The sequence below is a fragment of the Colobus angolensis genome, unplaced genomic scaffold (assembly GCF_000951035.1).
Source record: "Colobus angolensis palliatus isolate OR3802 unplaced genomic scaffold, Cang.pa_1.0 Scaffold38, whole genome shotgun sequence".
Classification (NCBI taxonomy): Eukaryota; Metazoa; Chordata; class Mammalia; order Primates; family Cercopithecidae; genus Colobus; species Colobus angolensis.
In genome coordinates, this window is record NW_012117154.1 from 8466434 (window position 1) to 8492066 (window position 25633).

At 45.1% G+C, this 25633-nt stretch overlaps 1 protein-coding gene across 6 annotated transcripts in view; it reads right to left on the bottom strand.

Annotated features, from left to right (window-relative positions):
- Positions 1-2485: 2485 nt before the first annotated feature.
- Positions 2486-25633, bottom strand: part of UBE2G2 (ubiquitin-conjugating enzyme E2G 2) — a 38972-nt gene continuing 15824 nt past the window's right edge. For 4 of the 6 annotated variants that reach the window (XM_011954182.1, XM_011954183.1, XM_011954181.1 and 1 more), the window contains exons 2-6: positions 20039-20074; positions 19899-19944; positions 9125-9243; positions 4748-4888; positions 2486-2706 (exon numbers count right to left, since the gene is read on the bottom strand). In XM_011954182.1, coding sequence (XP_011809572.1) covers positions 2594-2706; positions 4748-4888; positions 9125-9243; positions 19899-19939 — 414 coding nt within the window. In that variant the 5' untranslated portion in view covers positions 19940-19944; positions 20039-20074 and the 3' untranslated portion in view covers positions 2486-2593. Of the gene's footprint in view, positions 2707-4747; positions 4889-9124; positions 9244-10941; positions 11015-19898; positions 19945-20038; positions 20075-25633 lie in introns of all 6 variants that reach the window. The other 2 variants (XM_011954185.1, XM_011954186.1) reach the window with 2 other exon arrangements.

Below are 25633 nucleotides of genomic sequence, written 5' to 3' on the forward strand. Positions count from 1 at the left end.
CAGGGAACGAGGCGCACCAGCACCTGGGGGAGCCTGGGGACCCTGCCTCACAGGATTACAAAGGAAAGCTGACTGCAAGCTACCAGAACAGAAACAGCAAATCAATGACACAGGAACCTCCCTCTTTATTGACGTGCTAAGTAACAAGATGCAGAGGCTGGTCTGATCGCGACCGACCGTGACCACAGAGGACCACGGGGGAGCGATGACAGGGAGCTGTGCTTCGACGCAACTGCAGGAGGGAAGGGCAGTGGGAACAGCCTGCTGGCTTCTAGTGGTCACAAGTGCCACTCACACAATGGTATCTGCTGAAAAAGCTACAAAATGTCATTTACAGGTCAGTGAACACATTCGTCTCACAGACCCCAACTAACCTGAGAACTCCAGAGAAAGACCACAGAATGACGGACGGGAGATCAGAAACAGAGAAGAAAACGTGCCAGAGCGAACCCAGATCTGCAGCAAAGCCCCCACCGTGAGGAACCCCAGCTGGGATGATCTGGTGTGCTCCCCGGAGCAGTGGCCACAGGCTCCTCTGTGGCCAGGTAACAACACGACAAAGGGACACACACGGCAGGGCGGGGAAAACACAGAACTTTATTTCAACAGAGTGATTAGGTTCCACCACACAACAGGGACACCAGGGGATTGGTTTTTTTCATTTAATAAATACAAATGAATAAAAATACTTTGTCAAGAGACTGCTTCTCCTCCTTCTCCCCATTTCACAGAAGCCTCAAGGCAATTGTGCGCCCCTCAGGGGCCTGCACCCACAGCCCCCGTCTACTTACACAAATGACTCTCCTTCACAGAGAGGGCTCTCTCTCATTTGCCTGCAAATACTACTTAGGTACAATACCGCTCCTTTCCCCCATCTCCTTGCAAACACAAGTTCTTGCCCTGCGTTCCAAATTTTAAATGAGTCCCTTAAGAGAAGGAGAGAATCTGCTGTCCACAGAAACCCAACGTGAAGCTACTTCAACCAGAAACTGTCACCCACGACACTCTGTGTGGGTTCAGTCACACAGACCACGATCCACTATGGAAGGGAGGGAGAAAATGATCACGTCAAACCTACTGTATGCCTCATAGACCATCCCTTATTTCAAAAATAGAAATTCCTATTTAAATGCCGCCTGTGTGCAACAGGCCTGATATTTGCTTCTGCATGTGGCAGATCTGTTATTGCTTTACACTGTGGCCTCCTGGCCTGTGCTGCTCAGCGGGCCCTGTGAGAGAACATGGGAACCATCAAAATCCTAAGTCACAAAACAAGGGCTCTGTCCCCAACCTGGACCCGGGGGCCCACATGCCCACCTCCACAGCCCAGTCAAGTGTGGCGATAAGGCACTCCTCTGTGCTCTGGGCTAAAATATGGTAGAGTCCCTTCTGACTTTTGAGTTGCAAAGAATGATTTTGTGCTAATAAATTCCCAGTGCATCCAAAATGTACAAAAACCCTAGAATTTCCAGTTTTTAGATGGGGGAAAGAAAAATTCCTGTAGATCCAGAAAAAAACTTCCATTGAAACTTTAAAGACCTCACCTGCACCTGCTCTAGTAATGCACTAGTTACTAATACACAACTGTAAATCTTTGATGAGTATGATCGGGAAAAAACTGTCTGTCCTTGTGATTAGCAACAAATTTCTTTTTTTTTTTGAGACTGAGTCTCACTCTGTCGCCCAGACTGGAGTGCAGTGGCGCGACCTCGGCTCACTGCTACCTCTGCCTCCCGGGTTCAAGCAATTCTCCTGCCTCAGCCTCCTGAGTAGCTGAGACTACAGGCGCGCGCCACTACGCCCAGCTAATTTTTTGTAATTTTAGTAGACATGGGGTTTCACCGTGTTAGCCAGGATGGTCTCAATCTCCTGACCTCATGATCCACCTGCCGTGGCCTCCCAAAGTGCTGGGATTACAGGCATGAACCACCGCGCCCAGCCAATCAACGAAAAATTTCTTTTCTATCTATCCCATTTCTTATTAATTCACACTTAAAGCATTTCCTGGAAGTATTTCTAAGTGTGATGGTTTGTAATATATAACAAATGAAAAAGATGTAATTAGATTATAAGAAAAGCATCTGCCTGTAGAATATGAAGGAAGAAAGGAAGTAATGGACTCTTCATGGAGCCCACAGGGAACCAGAAGGGACCCAGAAAGGGTGCCGGACCCTTCCCCTGTGCTGTAGCTCCAGGGCCCCACTTCTTCAGAAGGAGCGTTCTGGGTATTCCATCGTCCCCTGGAAGTCTGGCAGGTGCGACCCCCTCAACACTCCAGGGAGGGAGGGAATCCACGGGAAGCCATGAACTGCTGGTTTCAGCGGGGAGAGGTAGTGCTGACAGCTCTGATAATCTACCTGAAGCCCTTTGTGAGGAATACTGTAAAACTGCAGTAAGCTGTCAATATTTGACATTGAGTCATCACTTCAGAAGAGAAGCCTGTTTGAAGTTGGAAAGGTTTAAAAAAAAAAAAAAGATACTGTGGTTCTTGCAAGTCTGCTTGTTTGGTGCCAGCACAGAGTATCACTGTCATTAAGTGCTCCGGAGAATGCTGAGCTGCTTGGCGGTGTGTGCACCTGTGCGAGGCGAGGTCTCAGAGTCCCAGAGACTTCTGGACGATCTGCTTGGCAATCTTATAGAACTGCTCCCGGTCATCGCGCCACATTTTGGACGCATCCACGTTAGCTCCACTTTCGTCATTGGGCTCTGAAAGAAAAGGGAACACCCTCCATGTAAAAGGGAGTCCTACATGTAAGCAGCCTGGCAAGGTCTCCCATTGACTTAAAACACTGGAGGAGGCTTTCAAGAGCTGTGTCTCAGAAACAAACAAGAACCTGAGAACTGCATGGGGCCAGCCCCACTTCCAGAGTGCTGGCCACACAGGTCTCAAAGAGCCACTCATGACTGCTGTGTTCTGAGTGTCTGAAGACGCCAGGACAAGTTGCCATCTGTCTTGTTGTGAACACGTGACAACCACCTAAGCACAGGCCCACACGGCCTCCCACAGCAGCCTCCTGGGCCACTGCACTTCCAGCACCCAGACAAGCTACATGGGACCCACCTGCTGCTTATATCACCTTTCTCAAGACACCCTGCAGTGTGGTTTCTCTCTCACAGAGCACCCTCTCAGCAAAACTGCCCCTCACAGCTCCCACCAAGACAATCCCAAGCAAATGTGCAGCCTAAGGTAGACACCTGACCCACCCACTAGCCAGCGGCTCTGGCAGTCACTCCAGAACTGCAGTCAGGAGGCACGGAGGGAAGAGCCAGGGCCTGCCGGAAGGCAGAAAGGAGAGAGACCACCAGAAACGGATGACATGTGCTGAAGCAGCAGCTGTGCAGTGTGGCGGCAGTACTGCTCAGAACGCACGTGGGGACTGGTTCAGAGCAGAGCTGATAAGGATAAAATCCACAGCTGACATCTGAAGACAGCCTGAGCCACTGCCTCCCTCCCCACCTCCAATCTCCTGGCCTGGCTCCCTCCACTCAGCACATGAAGGGAGTTCCGCCTCAGTCCTCTCAGGATACACACTCACATCACAGGCCCTGACCTCACATCCCTCTGGACCCCACTCCACGGCACCCAAGCGCTCTGCAGAGAACAGCTGAGTGGTCTCACTCTGGCATCCATCAACCCCCAGCCCTCTGCTGGGTCTGCTCCTTCCTTTCGGACTTGCCACCTTCCTTTCCCACACCCTTTCTCCTGCCTGCCCTGGAAGACTCCTCCCTGCTCTGCTGTCACCCTCTGTCCTACTCCATCACCTACTGCCTCATCCAGAAATGACCCCACATCTTCACTCCCATGTCTGACCCCCTTTTGTGGATGGAGGCCACTTGTCCTACACACCTCAAACAGTTCCCCAAATCCTGCTGTCTCCTGAATCCAGAGCAGCACCTCTGGCACACAAAGAACCAGGAGTTCTAGAGCCTGTACCTTTAAGGTCTCCCAAAACCACCCCCTCCTCTTAGTCCTGGGACCACTCAGCCCTTCTCTTTTCTCTCCAGGCTACTGCAACACCACGAAGTCTCTGTCTGACTTCCATCACACTACTGGTAACTGCTGCAAGGATGGCCCTTCGAAGGCACAGCTCACAGGACGTCACACCCCACTCCAGTCCCCAGGGTCTGCTGGGGCTCCTCTCCCTGCAGCCTTCGCTCCAGCCAAAATGAGCTGACAGTGCCCCCATCAAGTCAGCCGCCTCCTGCCTCTGGGCCTCAGCCCAGGCTGCTTCCTTTGCCCCAAATGTCGTTCCCTCCCTCCTACCTCATCAACACCTACATGTCCTAAACATACTCCAGACAGCCCCACCAGGAAGTAGCCCGAGAGTCCCTGCATGTATCTGATCTCAGGGTGCATCCCGCTGGCCTCTAACTGCTAGTAGGCTTGGACAGTTCCCTAGAACCATGGGAACACAGAGGTGGGGTCTTTGTCGCACAAAGCTTTATACCCCCAGTCCAGTGGGTGGCATGTAGTAGGTCCTCAATAAACACCTACTGAGGGAAAAAGAGGTTCAAGGACCAGAGACCAGTTAATTATGGCCGACAATACAATATACGACACCAGGCTGCGCTAGAAGGCACGCTTACAACTGGACAAGTATATGGAGATAACACTAAACGGCAACAGCATGTGTAAACTAACTGCAAATGAGTAAAAGTTCATTCTAAAGACAAGATGACCCAAGGCAGGAGAACAGCTGCAGCCTGGGTCTCCACAGCAGTTCCTGCCAGGAGGCTCGGGCCTTACCTGCCAGCATGCTCACCACCGACAGCAAGATCTTCTCCACGCTCTGCACAGGGCTCCACCGCTCCGCACTGCTCTCGTAGCCCATGGGGTCGTCGCCTGGCGCGTGGAGGATGGAAATGCAGACTCTCCCATCAGGGTAGACTGCAAGGGTCAGAGGCAGTCAGGTGAGCCCAGGAATGGTGCCCAAGGCGTCACCGCACTGGGGCAGGCTCCACAGATAACAAGAACAAGGATTACAGACACAGCAACCAAGCTGTTTGCACAGCTGGGGCACAGCCTGGGGCCCTGAGTGTCACGCTTCATGTCTGCAGGAATCCCGGTGGGGCCTGCTCACTCACTGACAGGCTCCAGGCTGACCCAGCCAGTTCTAATCAGCTGTAATAATCTAATCCACTTTCATATAAACTTTTTTCAAGCACTATACACAAAAAGAGTAAATGAAAGGTGATATCTGGCAAATATTTTATCAAAATATCTAATGTGATTAGGATTATTTACAATACTTTTCAGAGCTAGTTCCTTAGATATTTCTAATTCTACCATTAAATTCCTGACCTGGTCTGTGTAAAAGATACGTTCACATGGCTACGATAAAGGCAACTGGAATTATTTACATATCTACAAAAAGAAAGACATCAGGATTTCTCTTGGGAGCTTACTCTAATAATAAGTAAATTATCATCAGTACTACCTGGAATGGAGATCAATGTGTCTAAATCAAATCCCTTTCCACCAAATATCATCATTAAAAAGATATGCAAGATCTGATGAAGAAAAATACATTTTTAATTCACAGCATGTAATCAGTCCTCTTTTACATATAACTGGGAGGAATTCTCAGATGGCTCTGTATATATTCAGACATCCAGTAATCCATCTAGATAGACTCAACTGTAAAATTATAAAGCCATTAAAGTTATAATAATAGCAATAGCAATTTTAAAATACTTTTATTTAACTCACCTGAATTCCTGAGTTCTGAATTTCATGAAAATTTGCGAATGTTAATGGTGATCATTCACCTTCACACAGTCTTGTCTGTCATACCTGGTCCCATGTGTTTCCTTCCACTCATCCATTCTTTCAGTGGTAAAAGCTCTCTACTATCCAGGAACTGAACCACAACTTCTCATTCAAGGACAGTGGAAGAAACTAGATGCATACTTGCCCTGCACATCAGGCTGTCCACCTAAGATCCACAGCCACAAAATTTGGAAGTTTCCCACTTGTGTGTCGCCTTCTCCAGGTGGTGGTCCCATAGGGTGACACTGTGCACCCCCAGAAGCACCAAAAGCATCTGTGTCCCTGCCACAGCCTTTCCTTCACCAAGTCCCAGCAGTGCCACATCCTAAAACTCTTGTGGATCCACCCACATCTCTTCATCTTTAGTGCCCACATTTGGTTCCCAAGCTGCTGGTGTCTCTACCCTAGACCGCTACAGCCGAGGGCCTGCCTGGCTTCCTCCTATCTGTCCTTTGCACTATACCCAGAGCGATCCGTCAGATATCACTCTGGTCATGCTACTCCCTTGGAACCTTTCAATGGAGTTCTGCCACTCCCAGGAGAAAACATCAAAACCTTCAGTAATGACCAAAAGGCCTGAGGTAGTTCGGCCCCTTCCTTCCTCTTCCCTCACTTCCGGCTCTGGGCCTTTGCATATGTGAAGGACCCCTCCTCCCCGAATCACTCAGGTAACTCCTGCTCCACTCCCTACAGATGGTCCATCCAACCACCACCTCTGCAAGGTGCTGCCCGGATCTTCCTGATGTGACTTTGCATTTGTTTGTGGGATTCTCCCAGCAACGTCCATCCCTGTCCTTGGACTATAGGCTGCTGAAGGTCTGTTATTATTTGCTCACGACTGTATCCCAGAAACTTGTAGTAAATGTGTTGGATTTTTTTAAAGTACTAACTGACTAATTTTTATGATATTGGTAGACCTATAGTTCTCAAAGATAATTTTTACAAAATCAAAATAATCCAATTACAGTAAGGCAAAAATTTAAAACTGTATTACTGAGCATTAAAAATAATTACTAGAACACTAAAAATAATAATCAGACCACCTGTAGTACATAGTCACATAATGTAATCAGTTTATTGGTCATATTTGTCACAAATGCCACATCACAGGTATTGTTCTGAATAATGTATTTATCCTCAATACAATTTTAGTATCTTAATTACCTACAATCCTCTTCACCACTGCATTTTACAGCCAACCAACTTGAAACTGACTACTTCAATTACTCTTACCTATCAATTTTATTTTTTAACTTTTTATTATGGAGAATTCCAAAAACACACTCGAGTAGACAGCATATGATGAACCTCCATGTTACCATTTAACTCAGGCTCATGGCCAGTCTACCTGAAAGACAGCAGGCTTCTGAGCATCTCCTGTGCACACAAGACTGAAGTAGCTCTGAGACAAGAAAAGAAGTACCAAATGGTCTTTCTCAGACGGCCACCCACTACCTATGTGTACCAATATCTGCAGTAAATGAGAAGTCCTTAATGAGGGTTAGGACAGCACGTCTAACAGCAGAGGGCATTTCCACGAGGGAAGTGGCGGAGGCGTTGGTGGGGGGGAGGCAGTCCTGAAAACCCCTATGGCAAGGAGGAGTTTGAGTGGGGCTCTGCCTAGACAGGTGTAGACAAGGGGAAAGTATACCAAATGGATTCCATTTTAACCCCAGAGAGAAGTCAGAGGCTCAGAAAATTCTATAAATTCTCTCATGCTCTTTGATATGTATACAATAAGAAATTCGTTTCAAATAAATATTTCATTTTTGCAAAATAGGATACTTTATTTGCTTTTCTTCTCTATAGCTATTAAGATCGTGATTATCAGCGGCAATAATAATCATTTATAAGAAACATTATTCTAAATAACATCATTGAAAATATAACTTCTATTTCCTTATTAATTCTCTTATGTATAATCCCCAAATGTAAAAGGAAGAAATAAAAACTACAGTTGTTCAGGAATTCTAATTCCTACTACAGGACACATTTTCAAATAAGCTACAGTACAATTCACTTAAATGACCTTATTTTTTTTCCTCCTTGTAAAAGTAGTGTATATTAATTTTAGGGCAAAAAAAGATTTCTAAAAAGGAAAAAATAATTTCAATCTGAAAAAAGAATCACTTAACATTTTTGTGCTTACTTTTCCAATTATAGATACATTTACATGTAAATTTATTTTTTAAGAGGAAATTACAACAGTCCTACTGCTTTTCCCAGTCAATATAACACAAGTATTATTTTGTATCATTGATTCTTATTCTAGATCATTTTAAAAATCTACATCACATTCTAACATATATGACATGGTTTGGCTGTGTCCCCACCCAAATCTCATCTTGAATTGTAGCTCCCATAATTCCCACGTCATGGGAGCGACCCAGTGGGAGGTACTAAATCATGGAGGCACACCTTTCCCGTGCTGTTCTCGTGATAGTGCATAAGTCTCACGAGATCTGATGGTTTTATAAAGAGCAGTTTCCCTGCACACACTCTCTTGCGGGCCACCACTAAGATGTGCCTTTGCTTCTCCTTTGCCTTCTGCCATAATTGTGAGGTCTCCCCAGCCATGTGTAATTCTGAGTCCATTAAATCTCTTTCCTTTAAAAATTACCCAGTCTTGGCCGGGCGCGGTGGCTCAAGCCTGTAATCCCAGCACTTTGGGAGGCCGAGACGGGCGGATCACGAGGTCAGGAGATCGAGACCATCCTGGCTAACACGGTGAAACCCCGTCTCTACTAAAAAATACAAAACACTAGCCGGGCGAGGTGGCGGGCGCCTGTAGTCCCAGATACTAGGGAGGCTGAGGCAGGAGAATGGCGTAAACCCAGGAGGCGGAGTTTGCAGTGAGCTGAGATCTGGCCACTGCACTCCAGCTCGGGCGACAGAGCGAGACTCCGTCTCCAAAAAAAAAAAAAAAAAATTACCCAGTCTTGAATATGTCTTTATTAACAGCGTGAGAACACACTAATACAATACATAACTTAATTTATTCTTGTGTTAAAAACCCAGGTTAAGTCAAAATTTTCACCATTAAAAATAACACTATGACAAAGATTAGCATAACCCCTTCTGAGCACACACCCACGCGTAAAACTTCCTCCCCAGTGAAGTAGGGTGGCTGGTCAAATGGCATCCAGTTTTCTTTTATCTACATTAAACTGACCTTCAAAACTGAAATCATGTGTTTAATACCAGTATGCTTACCTGGCTGAATTTCAAAACCTAAGAAGTGTTTTCTAAAGATCTACATCATAGACACATACAATATACCACATTTCAAGTGGTTGGTAAGATTATCTCTGTACCTATCCTGGTACCACAAAAACTACTTCCAAAAGCACTTACTGTTGGGATGAAACATCTCACAGGTAAATCTCATCTTTGGGGGACTTAACGGGTAATCAAGTGGGAAACTCAGGATGGCAGGAAAAACGCCAAACTCAAAGCAGGTGTCTTCTGGGCCCCTAGAAGATATCAAATATGTAGACTGAACTTCAACATCGACCACAATTGAGAAATGGGTTAAGAACATATTTACCACTTTAAAAATGCACATGAGGCCGGGTGCGGTAGTTCACGCCTGTAATTCCAGCACTTTGGAAGGCCGAGGCGGGCAGATCATCTGAGGTCAGGAATTCGAGACCAGCCTGGCCAACATGGTGAAACCCGTCTCTACTAAAAATACAAAAATTAGCTGGGTGTGGTGGCGAATGCCTGTAATCCCAGCTACTAGGGAGGCTGAGGCAGGAGAATCGCCTGAGCCCGGGAGGTGGTGAGCCAAGATTGTACCACTGCACTCAAGCCTGGGCAACAGAGCGAGACTCTGTCTCAAAAAATAAACAAAAATAAAAATAAATAATAATAATAATGCACATGAAAAGATTATCTAAATGACAATGAATTGGTACTTTTTTCCTCAATGGAAAGCAATGTCTCATTCTCCTATTTCAATCTGGTCTAAATCTTAAGTACAACTACAAAGACTGAGTTACAGGCAGTTTTCACATTTATAAAGGTTAAGAGTTGAGCAGCAAAACCTCTTGATAATTAGGGGATCAGAGAAAATAACTCATGTCAATGCTCTAAGATCTGGGAGCTTTTTCTGCAGATGTGGTACAATCACATTTTAGGATAAGGGTATGAATTACGGCACAGGATATAGCAAGATTCCGTTGTATTTCAACAGATGAGGGGCTAAGAGTTGTATCTTAAAGGTGATTTTTAATTTTTAAACATGCCCAAGAAGGCATCTTTGCAACCTTCAAGCAGATGAAGAGCACATGTGATCACTGCTGCATGCTAGGTGAAAGGCTGGGCACACAGGTACCACCACTCCAGGCCGCACCTGCAGGACCACGTGCCATGCCTCACCCCACTGACGCAACACTGGAACAACTCCCCGTCATGGGCACAGACACAGGCATGTGAGTCTCCCTAGACCTATACCTTCCTCACGAGTAAATGGAAGAAATAGATGAAACCATTTCAGAAATCCTGCTTAAGGTTTAAAACCCAACAAGTATAAATGAACACTATCTTAACCAACAGTTCAAGGCATGATGGCCACAGGAGAGGAAAGTGACAGCCACCATGCCTGTACCTTTACGCCAGGGACGAACTCCTCCTCTCCGGCAAATCACATTAATAAAACACACATTCAAGGAGTTCTAAAAGATCTTGCACCATCTTTCTTTGATAAGAAAGCAGGACTGCTGAATGACAGTGACAGACACTGAAACAGTGGAAATTGCGTTGGGTGTGACTCATCAGATCAATAAATAAGTCAGTAAATCCGTTCTACTTCTATGAACTGAAAGAACAAGTCCCTTCATAAACAGCTCTGCTCCTCTAACAATAACGGCTAAGGCAGAAAGAACAGCTGCGTGGGGGCCAAGGCCTGGATGAGCAGAGGACAGTCCACACAAGACCTACTGCCTTCAGAAAGAATCCAGGATACGGCACAGGAAAAAAATAATGTAAAAAAAATACATTTTAAATCTTCAGTTAAAAAATAGATTAAAAGTAAAAATTTGTTTTAAAAATCTTAAAATTATCTTGGTTCAGTGAAATTAGTAACCACAGATTTGGAAATATTTACCTCTACAATTAAAAGAAAAAGACAAAAATCAAAAAGAAACCGAACGAAGAGCTTTAGCTTTCACCTGGAGGCGGCACTCAGGGCTGTCGGCAGCAACAGCAGATGCCAGAACGGCGCATGGCCCTGACGGGGCTGATCTGCGGGCAACAGTCAGGAGAGAACAAGGCAGTGATTGCTTCGTGGAGACAAGATTTTTCAACCTAAAAGACAAATTTTGATTCTGAAAACTGTCTTTGCTACCTTTTGGGAAGAAGAGAGCGAATACGGCCACTTTGTTTTGGGGAGCAGGTTACTGTGTGACAGTCCCCAGAGCCTCAGCATGACCAGCACAGGGAACACCACCGAGGGAGGCATGAGCATAAGGTCCTGCTACTGGTACAACAGCTGCGCTGGAGAGGGCAGTGCCCGGATGAGTACCCCCGGCCCTGCACTGGCCCTCAGCACCCAGCAGCTTGGGGATACCTCAAGTCTGGGTTACTCTGCTCCCCCTGCAATGGCCTGAACAAACACGTTCCTGAAGCCCCACCTTCTCAACACAGGGTGGGCACACACAATGTATCAGAGGGACGCGTGGCCACCCCGAGCCTCCTGTCCAGTACAAGAGCTCAGAGCGAACGATAACCGCCACCCATTCACTCTCCACATGCACTCTGATGAAAGGGCACCAAGGATTGTGGTTTTCATTTTACTGTCAAGCAAGGCTGGAAAATTCAAGGATGAAATGACTTAGTCAAGGTCCTAGATCAATTTAGTATTAGAGTTAAGAGAACACAGTTCAAACTGTGAAATCAGAAATCAGGTACATAAAGATACTATCTTTAAAAGTAACACTGTTCATGTCAGGAACGCTTGCCAGCACTCAATATTTCTGGCACCTCTGAGTCTAGAAAAAAAAAAATGTCTGGGTAGTGTTTTTGGAATGAGCCAAATGGTATTTGCTCAATACTTTGATAACAGATCTTTGTTTCTCACAATAGGGCTTTCTTTCAAAAAATTTTTTTTTAATCTACCAAGTCGTTCCTAGCCTCAGAAGCATGACCAAACATTTCCTGAAGTGCGCCCACATCTTAAATATCAAAGTTATTTGCAAATGCTCTGGTTTACTGCTGGTTTGAAACTGGAGTTTCTTTCTCTTTTCTAGAATGCCTGGCGCCGAGACAGGAGGGCAGGTGGGCAGTGGTGTGCAGCATGCCTGACCCTATGGAACATGCCTTCCAGGCAACTCCTGAGCCAGGAGTGGGAGACGCCACAGTGCTGTTTTTGGACAACTTTTATTGCCATACTCCCAGACAACCTCACTTCTCTTTCACCAAAGATGGCCTCACCTGGGAATCTTCAAAAGAAACAAGAACAAGGAGGATGCAAATATATCCAAAGCAAATGTAAATTTTTCAAAGCCTACAAATTATGCTGCCTTATTGACTGAAATCATGACCTAAACTGTTTCAGAGCTGAGCTAAGGACAAGCATTAGATTAAGCATCGTAACAACCCTGCACTCTACACAGGAGGCACACTTGCAACAGCAGCTCAGGTTGGTTTGCTGTCTTACAGGTGAATTAGATACAAAAGCAATACTGAAAACACCCATGGCCTACTCCTAACTGACTAGCAATTCTCCCTCCTCACAAAGCACAACTGCCTTGTCACTGTCCTCCCTCAGAGCTGTGACCATTCCTCAGCAACAGTGTGGCTCACTTATAAAGCCAGTGAAAAGCAAAGATCAGCCTCTTCTGTCTTTCCACTCTCAAGGGAGAGACTGTTCTTCTTTGCATTGTATTTCCAATACTTTTTACTTTCTACATAACAGAAGCAGCAGGCAGGTCCCAGTGCCTAAGGAGCACCCAGGGCAAGTGGGTGTCCTGAGCCTCGCAGGCAAGGCGTATTCCGGGAACTGGTGCACTCCGTCACTTCAGCTACAGGCAGATGTTGGGAAAGCCGACTGCTTTTGCTGCTGTTCTCTTTATCAAGTTTGTCACAGCATACCGACAAAAAGTCTCCAACGCATATGTGATAAAGAATTAAAATCAGAGAATGCAAACTCATCCATCAGTATTTAAAACAATGACTAAGGGACCACGGCCCTCCAAAAGCTGGAGCCAGCTGAGCTGGAGATGGAAACAGCAGACTGCTTCATGGACACCGTCCACTCTGGGGGAAGAATCCCCACCTCCCTTACACCACAGAATCAACAGAGGGCACCCAGCAACCGAGCATGGGTGCGTCTCCTTCCTTCAGTCCCTGCTCTGCAGTTCAGCAAAAGCTTCTTGCCAATGCTCCCACCCCACTAATGCCCGGGACAGCGGGACCAAGGTGGGCTGCACACACAGCCCCCACACCGGGTACTTTAAAAGCCCGAGGACACCGGCTCTGCTCTGCCACGTTGTGCGTGTCGCTGTGCCAGGCAGTGAGGAGTTAAAAAGAAACTGATCCCAATATGCTCATAGCAAGAGGACAAGGCTGTAAGAAGCCATGATTTGGGGGAAGTGCCTTCCTGCACTTTCCTCGGGCACTTGGTCTCCCCACCAGGATGACATATTTGACCCTCACCCCCACAGCAGAGCCCTGGCTCTGGTTTAAACCCAGAGATCCCCTGTGTTTCTTTTCTGTGTTGTGGTGTTCTAAGCACCCCAGGCAATGCTCACATAGAGAATCAATGCTAAGAACTGCTGGGAAGAAAAGGGGGAACATTTCCATTTTATGAAATTGTAGTGGGGCAAATATAGCTTTTGCTCCATATAATTAATTTCATAGTTAAACCTGTCCAAAGGGCATCTACAGCCATACCCTAATTATTTTTTGCAATATAGATGTTTCTTAAAATTTTTTAATCAAATATATTTGAACTATAAAGGATACTAAATACTAAATAAGTTCATCAATTATAAGAACTTTACAGTATACTCTAACGTAGACAATCACTTTTACAACATAAACTTTGACCTTATTTAACTAGGAAGATATAAGAATGTTGGAAAATATTCAAATACAGAAGTATATAAAATAAAAAGCAAATACCTCCCTCACTCCCCCTCCCCAAATCATCTCCTTGAGGTAACCAGAGTTAAGTTTGGTTATTGTTCCAGCTTTTCTCTACGTGTGTATAAATTCATATACTCTAATCCACAAAACTGGATTTTTAAAAATTCAAATGTATCATGGCATTGTTGAGAATTCTGAACCACCTAAATAAATGGAGCAACAGTCCATGTTCATGGATTAGAGCACTCAGTATTGATAAAGATGGCGATATCCCTCAAACTTATCTAAAGATTCAATGTAGTCTCAATCAAAATCTCACCAGGCATTTTGCAGAAATTGAAGAGCTGACCCTAAAATGTATACGGAAATGCAATTAAACAATCTTGAAAAAGAACAAAGTTGGAGGACTTAAATTTCCCAATTTTAAAACTTACTATGAAGCTACAGTAGTCAAGACAGAGTAGCACTGGCCTAAGGATAGGCATAGATCAATGGAATGCAATTCAGAGTCCAAAAATAAATCCATGCATTATAGTCAACTGATTTTTGACAAAGGTGCCAAAATTAAGCAATGGGAAAAGAACTGTCTTTTCAAAAATGGTGCTGAGATAACTGGATAACCACATACCAAAGAATGAAACAGACTCCCACCTAACTCACATGAAACTAACTCAAAATAGATCAAAGGCCTAAATGTAAAAGTGATAAAACAAAAAACTTCTACAAGAAAACAAAAGAGAAAATCTTTGTAACCTTGGGTTATATACAACACCAAAAGCATGCTCCATGTAAGAAAAAAATGCAAAATCGCACTTCATCAAAATTAACAACTTTTTAGTTTCAAAAGACTCTATTAAGAAAACAAAATGGAGAGTTGCAGATTGGAAGAAAATATTTTAAAATCCTATGTCTACTGCAGGACTTGTATCAAAATATATTTTAAAAACTCTTATGTCCCACCAACAAGAAAACAACCCAATATAAAAATGGCGAAAAGTTCTGAAGTTCACCAAAGAAGATACATGAATGGCCAATAAGCCCATTAAGAGATGCTCAACATCATTTGTCATCAAGGAAATCCAAGTCAAATCTGTAAGCAGACCGCACTTTACACCCACAAGAACAGCTGTTATCAGACAACAGCAGTGTTGGTGTGGAACTGGAGAAACTGGAACACTCATACACTGCTAGTGGGAATGCAAATTGGTGAGCTACTCTAGAAGACAGCCTGATAGCTTCTTAAAACATTGAATGCAAATTTACTCCACACCCCAGCAATTCCAGACCTCTATATCTAGTCTAGAGAAATGAACCCCATGTCCACACAGACAGTGTGACATGACAAGTATTTACAGCAGCATTTGCTCAAAAGAGCCAAAAGGTAGGAAGCCCAAATGTCCATCAGCTGGGGAACGGAAAAGGAAGGAGCTGCTGATACTAGTATAACATGGATGAATCGCAAACATGTTCTGCCAAGTAAAAGAAGCCAGGCACAGATGATTAGACAGTGAATTCCACATATAGGAAAAGTCAGAAAAGGCAAATCTATAGTCAGAGGAAAGAGTAGGGATTGCCTGTGGGTTGAAATGGCAACTGACTGCAAATAGGCTTAAGGATCTTTCTGGAAATATTCTAAAACTGGATTGTGGTGATGACTGCAAAACTCTAGAAATTTACTAAAACCAGACTTCTACACTTAATGCAGGTAAAACGTACAGTACATAAATTATCTCAATAAAGCTGGTTAGGCTGGGTGCCTTGGCTCCTGCCTGTAATCCCAGCACTTTGGGAGGCTAAGGCAGAAGGATTGCTTGAAGCCAGGAGTTCGAGACCAGCCTGGGAAACAGAGCAAGACCAAAGCATTTTAAAAACTAGCTGGGCGTGGTGGTGTGTGCCTGTGGTCCCAGCTACTTGGGGGGCTGAGGTGGGAGGATTGTTTGAGCCTGGGAATTGGAGGCTGCAGTGAGCTGTGATTAGGCCACTGCACTTCAGCCTGGGTGACAGACCTAGACCATGTCTCCATAAGAAAGGGAGGGGTGGGCCGGGCGCGGTGGCTCAAGCCTGTAATCCCAGCACTTTGGGAGGCCGAGACGGGTGGATCACGAGGTCAGGAGATCGAGACCATCCTGGCTAACACAGTGAAACCCTGTCTCTACTAAAAAAAATACAAAAAATTAGCCGGGCGAGGTGGCGGGCGCCTGTAGTCCCAGCTACTCGGGAGGCTGAGGCGAGAGAATGGCGTAAACCCAGGAGGCGGAGCTTGCAGTGAGCTGAGATCCGGCCACTGCACTCCAGCCTGGGCGACAGAGCGAGACTCCATCTCAAAAAAAAAAAAAAAAAAAAGAAAGGGAGGGGTGGGGAAGGAAAAAAGGAGGGGAGAAAGGAAGAGAGATAGGAAGGGAGAGAGGAGAGGAGAGGAAGGAAGGATGGACAGACGGTTCTAGACCTATTATTCTAGAATTTGCCTTTACCATTTATATTGTGTACATCTTTCCATGCCAGGATGAAAATTCCACCTGAACTGTTTTAGAGCTACATGGCATTACTCTATATAGATGCTCCATAAATTATGTGGAAGAGTGATGTTTCCTTTTTTATTAATGCAATGAATGTGGCAATGACTTCTTCATATAGGGAACTTTGTAACACTTTTGTTGAAGAAACTGCTATGGTGAGATTACATACAATACAAATTACAAACACCTATTTTATTATCTCGGGTTTATTTCAGCAAGGCATAATACTATCAAGAGATGCTCTGTGACAGTCTTCAGTCAACAAGAAATCTGGACATAAAGGGAGGCTGCTGTGCCCCTGACACTTGCCCCCAGTGTGAGAAGGGCTCCCGGTAGTAGTGGCAGCATGGGAACCCTCAAGCTGGCTGCCGTGAGCCAGCTGGAGAACCTGGGAGCATCCATCCAAACACACCATTCAGGAAAGGAAGGTCCTTCTTATTTCACCACAGCCTCTAGAACCACTGGTCTGGGGAGGTGACAGCAGTCAGGCACGAACCATCAGGAAGGTCACTATGCCAGCTGATCTGGGAATGCTGGGGCAGGACACAGCAGACAGCAAGGGCCAAGGGACTCCATGGCTTGTCTGGCCACTGGGGTTGAACAGCTGTCTAGGGCTCCTTCCATCCTACAGAAGTACATCAGTAAAAGAGGGCACCCACCCTCTCTGCAGCTGCACCCCCATCACCATGGCTTAGTGGCAACGGGGTCACGGGCCACGGACCCCAGAGCTGGGCAAGACCTGTAACCATCTGTCTAGAAGATGCTGATGAACCTCTCTGTTTTAATCCAAATAAGTGAAAGAGAGGCAAAGTGACTGGGCCAAGAGCAGCAGGCCACGCTAGCAATCACTGCCACAGTGGCCACATCCCCTGATGTGCCGCCATCCCAGCCACGCTTGATTTGACTGCAGGCTCAGACTCCCCCATGAGCTCAGCAGGGTCAGCAGAGTTATTTCCGGTGTTTAAAGACGCAGCCTGAGGACTCTCATTATTTAGTCCTCTCATTCACTAATCTGTTCTATTCTCTATCCTAATCCCTCAACCCTGATCTTCCAAGGTAAAAATTTCAGGGCATCTTTGACATGTCTGTGTTCTCAGACAAGGGCCCTAACATATAAAAGGCACTTAGTATTTGTTGCTTAGATATCTAAAATGACATTTTCTTCACTGGCCCTTAAGGCAAGCACAACAGCAAAAACCAACAGCTATTAGACTTCCGTGAGGCAACCCCAGGTTTTAGAAATACTAGGGTAGAGAGGCGGCCCTGGAAGCCATTAAAAAATAAAGAGAAAAAGAAGAAACCTATCACCAAGGAGTAAAGACTTAGCCAGATGTCTGCCAAAACAGCAGGGTGAGACAAACCGATGGGAGGACAGTTAATTCCCTAATAGGCGTTTTAAGTGCACTTGTAAACGGCCTCTTGTTTGTGAAGGGTCTGGAACAGGACCAAAACCCACAAACTCACCAGGATCTTCAAGCAGGGGAATTCCACACTAATGCAAAAAGCCTTGTTCAAACACAAAAGTGCTCTACCTAAAAATAGTTCTAATTACTTTTTAAGATAGGTTTTCAAAATATTGGTTTAATTTTATACTGTTTATTTAAAATTGGTAATAGTTACCCTAATAGATTTTTAACAATGGACATTTTTTTAAAACCACACTGGAAGGCTCAACCGTTCCTTTAATGAGCTTCCAAATAGGCATACTGAGGAGCCAACATCCCCCAAATACTGCAGACCTGACAGGCGTCTTCAACCTCTACACAAAGACAGGCCTCCCGCTACTCTGTGTCCCTGCAGCAGGCATGCTGCCCCGCTGGCTGAGTGCGCCTGCGTTAACACATGAAACAAGCAGGTTACACATCAGTTCAAGTATATGATCTCCTGCTTCTACAGAAATAAAAAGAGCTGCCCCGATACAAGTACACGGCCCCACAGTTCAGTAATGAGGACAGTGCAGACTGTGGGACTCGCCATTCATCTCATAACTGCCTTGGGGGCCACATTACACACAAACACAGATTCCAGAAACCTTCAGACACAGAAAAAACGCATGCCATAGGCCCAAGCAATTAGGATATTACAAATGATCAGCAAATGGCAGGCCTGCTGTACCATCTGAATAGTGTTTGATGATTTTTTAAAAACATTTTGTTTATCCAAAAAACTAATTTTCATATCAGTTTAACCTCCACAGACAACACTTAGCTGTGATTTGTTTCTCAGACTAACCTATAGAGCATTAAGAGTTAATGTGATCCAAGCAACTGGCAAATTCCAAAAGCATAATGAAGTTTAAGGTCACATCAAGCCAGAGCTCATACTTGTTTCACAGCCTTCACTTTCTGGTCCTTGCCCTCTAGAGCACTTCTCAATGCAACAAAATCCAACCCAAGACCTTTCTGCAAATTAAAAGACCTCACTAATGAGAAAACAGAGACTGGGCTTGGCGCTGTGGCTCAAACCTGTTATCCCAGCACTTTGGGAGGCCAAGGCAGGGGGATCACCTGAGGTCAGGAGTTCGAGACCAGCCTGGCCAACATGGGGAATCCCTGTCTCTACCAAAAATACAAAAATTAGCCAGGCATGGTGGTGGGTACCTGTAATCCCAGCTACTAGGGAGGCTGAGGCAGGATAGTTGCTTTAACCCAGGGGGCAGAGGTTGCAGTGAGCCGAGGTCACATCACTGCACTCCAGCCTAGGCACCAAGAGTGAAATTTCACCTCAAAAAAAAAAAGAAAAAGAAAACAGAGACTGATTACAAATTTCAGCTTCCTAAATTTTACTTAACCTCACTTTGCTGAAAATATACTAAGAATGGCCAAAAATTGCACATCTAAGGTAGCAAGAAGAAAAAGCAAAGTGAGTCAGGGCCATAGAACACTCTAAAATCAGGGGTCCGTGTGTTTCTCTTTCCAAGCAACGTCACCCTAAGTTAAATGCCATGAATCCCAGAACCATGCTGCTCACTTACTTGGCTCAGACAGAATGCAAAGCCAACAAACCCAGATGAGGCAACAGAAAAAGGAGAAGCAGTACAGGAAGATACAAACTGGGAGGAAAGGAGAAGAAAAAGAAGCCCCGGCCCAAAGGCAGGGCAGGCAAGGCTGCGCTAACATGCCTGTTGTGATCAGACACACCTTCGAGGACCCTTTTCTCGTCAAAATTTCAGACCTGTAGGGACCACTTCTGGAAGCCAAAGCCACCTACACCATTTGAGGTTAATTTAACCACAACCATACAACATTCCAAAATTACCACCTTAAAATTCTCGAATATATAATACACATATTACATGCTTATAACTAAACCTTTGATTGGCTCTAAGGAAACATTTATTTCTCTTGGATCAACGCTCAGGTTCTTCTCTGCTTTCAGACCAGCAGCCTATAGAAGAGCTGGGCAGTACTGGATAACTCAGTCTTTTTTCCAGGTGACGCTTTTGGGCACAGTCACACTGCTGATGTGGTTCTTACATCTGACTTCCAGCAAAGACCTAAAAAGTACACATAAGATTAACTTACATGATCAATGCCTCCCATTCAAAAAAATTCTCTTCATTCATGGGGCCTGTAGGGTGAGAAAAAATTTCACAACATTTTAACTTCGAAGGAACTTTGGCAATTAAAAGTAAATTATAAGGAAGTTAACTTTGGTACCTTACCTGCTACAATTCCTTCTGGAGGATTCAGTGTTAATTCTATAAAATTAACAAGTAAAACCATTACCAAACAGAATAAACGTTACATTGTCATTTTAACAAAACACCTTTACAAAATATATAAGCCTATAAACCATAGAATATGCATATTAACGAGTGAAAATTCTGTTTGCCCAAAGTGAATACCTAGTACAATAACAGTTCTGATAAAGACCACACAAACAGTTTTTGTGTTTTTTTTGAGACAGAGTCTCACTTACTCTGTCGCCCAGGCTGAAGTGCAGTGGCGTGATCTCGGCTCACTGCAAGCTCCGCCTCCTGGGTTCATGCCATTCTCCTGCCTCAGCCTCCTGAGTAGCTGGGACTACAGGCGCCTGCCACCACGCCCGGCTAGTTTTTTGTATTTTTAGTAGAGACGGGGTTTCACCACGTTAGCCAGGATGGTCTACATCTCCTGACTCGGCCTCCCAAAGTGCTGGGATTACAGGCATGAGCCAGCGCGCCAGCCCAAACAGTTCTTTATACCAACAAAATACAGATTTTCATTTTTCTTTTTATTTTTACTAATGCAAAAGCAAACATAAGAGGTACAATGTCTTTCCAAACTGTTTCCGCTGGTTACTTTGTTGTTTAGTTTTGAGACAGGGTCTCACTCTGGTTGCCCAGGCTGGAGTGCAGTGGGCAGAGTACCAGAGAAAATAATAAAACAGTAAGCAAACACACAGAAAAAAAAAAAATCAATGAAACCAAAAAGTGGTTCTTTGAAGAGACAGAAAATTAATAAATCCTTGCCAAATAAATATAAGGTATAAGGACTGAAAAAGAAATAAAACTCATTATTCACAGATGCTATGTCCATATACACAGGAAAACCCCCAAAAAACTAAAGATAATTAGTAAAAGTGAGTTTGGCAGTTGCTGAATATGAGGTATATATGTGTGTGTGTGTGTCTGTGTGTGTGTGTGTCTAAAAGATATATAAAAATGCAAACAAGAATAGCCAAGACACTATCTTTAAAAAGAATAAACAGAAAGCTTCGTCTATGAGTTACCAAGCCTTCCTTACAGAGCTATGGAAATTAAGGCAATGTAGCACTGGCTCGAAGTTAAATTGAACCATGGGGCAGAAGAGAGAGCCCAGAAGTATACCTGTGCCAACACAGACCCTGACTCGAGGGAACACAGAGCTATGGCCCAGAGGCAAAGGGCAGTCTTTTCCATGAATGATGTTCATCTCTAAGACAAAAAAAAAAATCAAACTTTCCCCATCTCACACCACATACAAAAATCAAAATAGGTAAGAAGAAAAAAAGAGGCACAGTTGAACACAGCCACTGCCAGAGTCAACATGGATGGTGCAGTGGTCCAAATGCTTTTGTCCCCCCAAAATTCCTATGTTGAATCCTAATGTATGTGGTACTGGGAGGTGGGGCCTTTGGGAGGAGATTAGGTCAGGAGGGCAGAACTCTCATGAATGGAGTTAGTGCCTTTATAAGAAGAAACAAGATTGATTTGCCTCTTGGCCACGTAAGGGCACAAGGATAAGACAGTCATCTGCAAACCAGGAAGACAGCCCTTACCAGACTTGCCAGCCTCCAGAATTGGGAGCAATAAATGTTTGTCATTTAAGCTCCCTGGTCTTTGGTATTTTTTTACAGCAGCCTGAACTGACTAAAACAGATGACAAATAAGCATATGAGAAAATGCTCAACATTGTGAATCTTAAGAGTAACGCAAATTAAAACCACAATAAGATACGCCTCAGTAGCTTCAGCATTATCCATACCTTTATTCACAACAGAATGACCAAAATTAAAGACTTTAACTGCTGGCAAGTTTAGCAAGTAGATCTCTCGTGCATCACTGATGGGAATGCAAAATGGTCTGGTTACCCTTTGGGAAAGAAGTTTGACCATTTCTACTAAAATTAACTATATTTTGACCCTAAGACCCAGCAATTCTACTGGGTCTTATGTTGCCATAGAGTCGTGTGTGAATGTTCGTAATAGCCCCAAACTGGAAACAACCCAAAAGTCCATTGATATGCTTTGGCTTTGCGTCCCCACCCAAATCTAATCTTGAATTGTAATCTCAAGGTGCTGAGGGAGGAACCTGGTGGGAGTTGACTGGATCATGGGGCAATTTCCTCCATGCTGGTCTCATGATAGTGAGTTCTCATGAGATCTGGTGGTTTTATAAGTGTTCGAAAGTACCTCCTTCACTCTTCTCTCTCTCTTGCCACCTTGTGAAGAAGGTGCTTGCTTCCCCTACGGCTTCTGTCATGACTCTAAGTTTCCTGAGGACTCCCTAGCCATGGGGAACTGAGTCAATTAAACCTCTTTCCTTTATAAATTACCCAGTCTCAGGGAAGTTCTTACAGCAGTGTGAAAACAGACGAACACAGTAAATTGGTACCAGGGTGCTGCTATAAAGACAACCTGAAAATGTAGAAGCAACTTCGGAACTGGGTAGCAGGCAGAGGCTGGAACAGTTTGGAGGGCTTAGAAGAAGGAAGATGTGGGAAAGTCTGGAACTTCCTAGAGACTTGCTGACTTGCTTTGACCAAAATGCTGATAGTGACACGGACAATGAAGCCCAGGCTGAGGTGATCTGAAAAAGAGATGAGGAACTTCTTGGGAACTGGAGCAAAAGTCACTCTTCTTATGTTTTAACAAAGAGAATAGTGAGATTCTGCCCCTGCCCTAGAGATCTGTAGAACTCTGAACTTCAGATGATCTGAAATTGGAACTTGTGTTTAAAAGGAAAGCAGGGAGTAAAAGTTTGAAAACTTTGCAGCATGACGATGCAATAAAAAAGAAATACCCAATTTCTGGAGAGAAATTCAAGGCAGCTGCAGAAATTCACATAAGAAGGAGCCAAATATTAATCGCCAAGACAATTGGGAAAATGTCTCCAGAGCATGTCAGAGATCTTGGCAGCAGCCCCTCCCATCACATGCAGGGAGGCCTAGGAGGGAAAAATGGTTTTGTGGGCCTGGGCCAGGCCCAGCCCCGCCGCTACTCTGTGCAGCCTTGGTACTTGGTGCCCTGTGTCCCAGCTTTTCCAGCTCCAGGCACGGCTAAAAGGGGCCAAGGTACAGCTCAGGCTATTGCTTCATAGGGTGCAAACCCCAAGCCTTGGCAGCTTCCACGTGGTGTTGGGCCTGTGGGTGCAAAGAATTCAATAACTGACATTTGGGAACCTTCACCTACATTTCAGAGGATGTATGGAAACGCCTGGATGTCCAGACAGAAATCTGCTGCAGGGGCAGGGCCCTCAGGAGAACCTCTGCTAGGGCACTGAGGAAGGGAAATGTGGGGTTGGAACTCCCAGAGTCCCCACTGGGGCACTGTCTAGTGAAGCTGTGAGAAGAGGACAACCATCCTCCAGACCCCAGAACAGCAGATCCACCAAGAGCTTTGCACTGTGCACCTGGAAAAGCCGAAGACACTCAACGCCCACCATGAAAGTAGCCGAAGGGGGTGGGTGCGGGAGGGCTGTTCCCTACAAAGCCACAGGGGCGGAGCTGCCCAAGGCCATGAAAGCCACTCCTTGCATCAGTGTGCCCTGGATGCGAGACATGGGGTCACAAAGGAGATCATTTTGAGCTTTAAGATTTAATCACTGCCCAACTGGATTTTGGACTTGCATGGGGGTCTGCAGTCCTTTGTTTTGGCCAATTTCTTCCATTGGAAATGGGAGTATTTATCCAATGCCTGTACTTCCATTGTATCTTGAAAGTAACTAACTTGCTTTTGATTTTACAGGCTGCTAGACGGAAAGGACTTACTTTGTTGCAGATGAGACTTTGGACTTGGACTTTTGAGTTAATGATGAAATGAGTTAAGACTTGGGCGCCTTGCTGGGAAGGCGTGATTTGTTTGGAATGGAATGGAATGGAATGGAATGGAATGGAATGGAATGGAATGGAACGGAACGGAATGGAATGGAATGGAATGGTTTTGAAACGAACGTGAGATTTGGGAGGGGTCGGCGGAGAAATGACATGGTTTGGCTTTGTGTCCCTACCCAAATCTCACCTTGAATTATAATCCCCAAAGTGTTGAGGGAGGAACCTAGTAGGAGGTGACTGGACCATGGGGGCAGTTTCCCTCATGCTGTTCTCATAATAGCAAGTTCTCAAGAGAACTGATGGTTCTGTAAGTGTGTGGCAAGTTCTTCCTTGGTTTGCTCTTCTCTTCTCCTGCTCTTCTCTCTCCCATCCCCTTGACAAGAGGTCTGTTTCCCCTTCTGCCATAATTATAAATTTCCTGAGGCCCCCCAGTTATACAGAACTGTGAGTCAACTAAACCTCTTTCCTTTATAATTACCCAGTCTCAGGTAGTATCTTTATAGCAGTATAAGAATGGGCTAATATATCCATCAACCGTTTAATGAATCCACATCCTGCTATGAACAGGGCCTACACAAGGAAAAATTACTTCACTCAAAATGCCATTAACACCTGCTGAGAAGCCCTGATCCAGGGAACAGAGGTCCTGAAGAGACCCAAGCGCTGTCACAAGGGTGTGCCGACACCCAGCAGCGAGAGGAGACAGAGTGGTAAGGAGGGACCAGCAAGGCAGGTCAAAGGCAAGTGCTGGCCCCAAGGGCCAAGTGCATTAAACATTTCAGGGGCGGGTGGGAATTGAATGTGAATGAGGTCAAGTACCAAGCAGACTAAGACCTTGGATTTCACAAGACACACCCTGATGGTCTCCCTTTGTGCTTTTTCATATGGAATAGATCAGGAGACATAACCACAGAACCCAATTTGCCAGGCTTCCTACACCAAGTCATCTAAAATCTAGTCCCATTCTTGTGTCTCAAGCCAAACCGCCTAATTATAAGAAAAAAAATAACAGATTAAGGCAGACAGACTGCGAACTGCTAAGCAGGTGGGGTGCGGGAGAAACACAATGTCAGTGGGCAACTAAGTAGAAGCCTGGCAGCAGAATACACAAAAGTTTTACAAATCACTTTCGTGGAACTATGAAGAAGAGCTTGTACCAAAGAGAGTTGGCTTTATTCTTCATCTGGAGTTCCCCTTTGGCACTCCCCTGTGTGACACCCTCCCTTAGGGAGGGGAAAGGGTGGTCTAAAAACTGCAGCTCCAGACCTGCTCCTGGTGATGCAGGCTCTGCACAGAGACTTGCCCAGGTGTGCGCTGACCTTCCCGCCAGCTTTGTTATTCAACAGTGGCCTCTACTGGTCAACAAAGAATTGCAGCAATAAAGAATTGCAGAGTTCAGAGGCTGGAGGGAATGGTACTGGACACTTGATTTTTTTCCATTTTTTTTTTTGCTTCCAAAGCATATACACGCGCACACAAAATAATATATAGCTTCGTGTTTACTGATAAGAAACAAGTTCAGGCCGGGTGCGGTGGCTCAAGCCTGTAATCCCAGCACTTTGGGAGGCCGAGACGGGCGGATCACGAGGTCAGGAGACCGAGACCATCTTGGCTAACACGGTGAAACCCCGTCTCTACTAAAAAATATAAAAAACTAGCCGGGCGAGGTGGCGGGCGCCTGTAGTCCCAGCTACTCGGGAGGCTGAGGCAGGAGAATGGCGTAAACCCGGGAGGCGGAGCCTGCA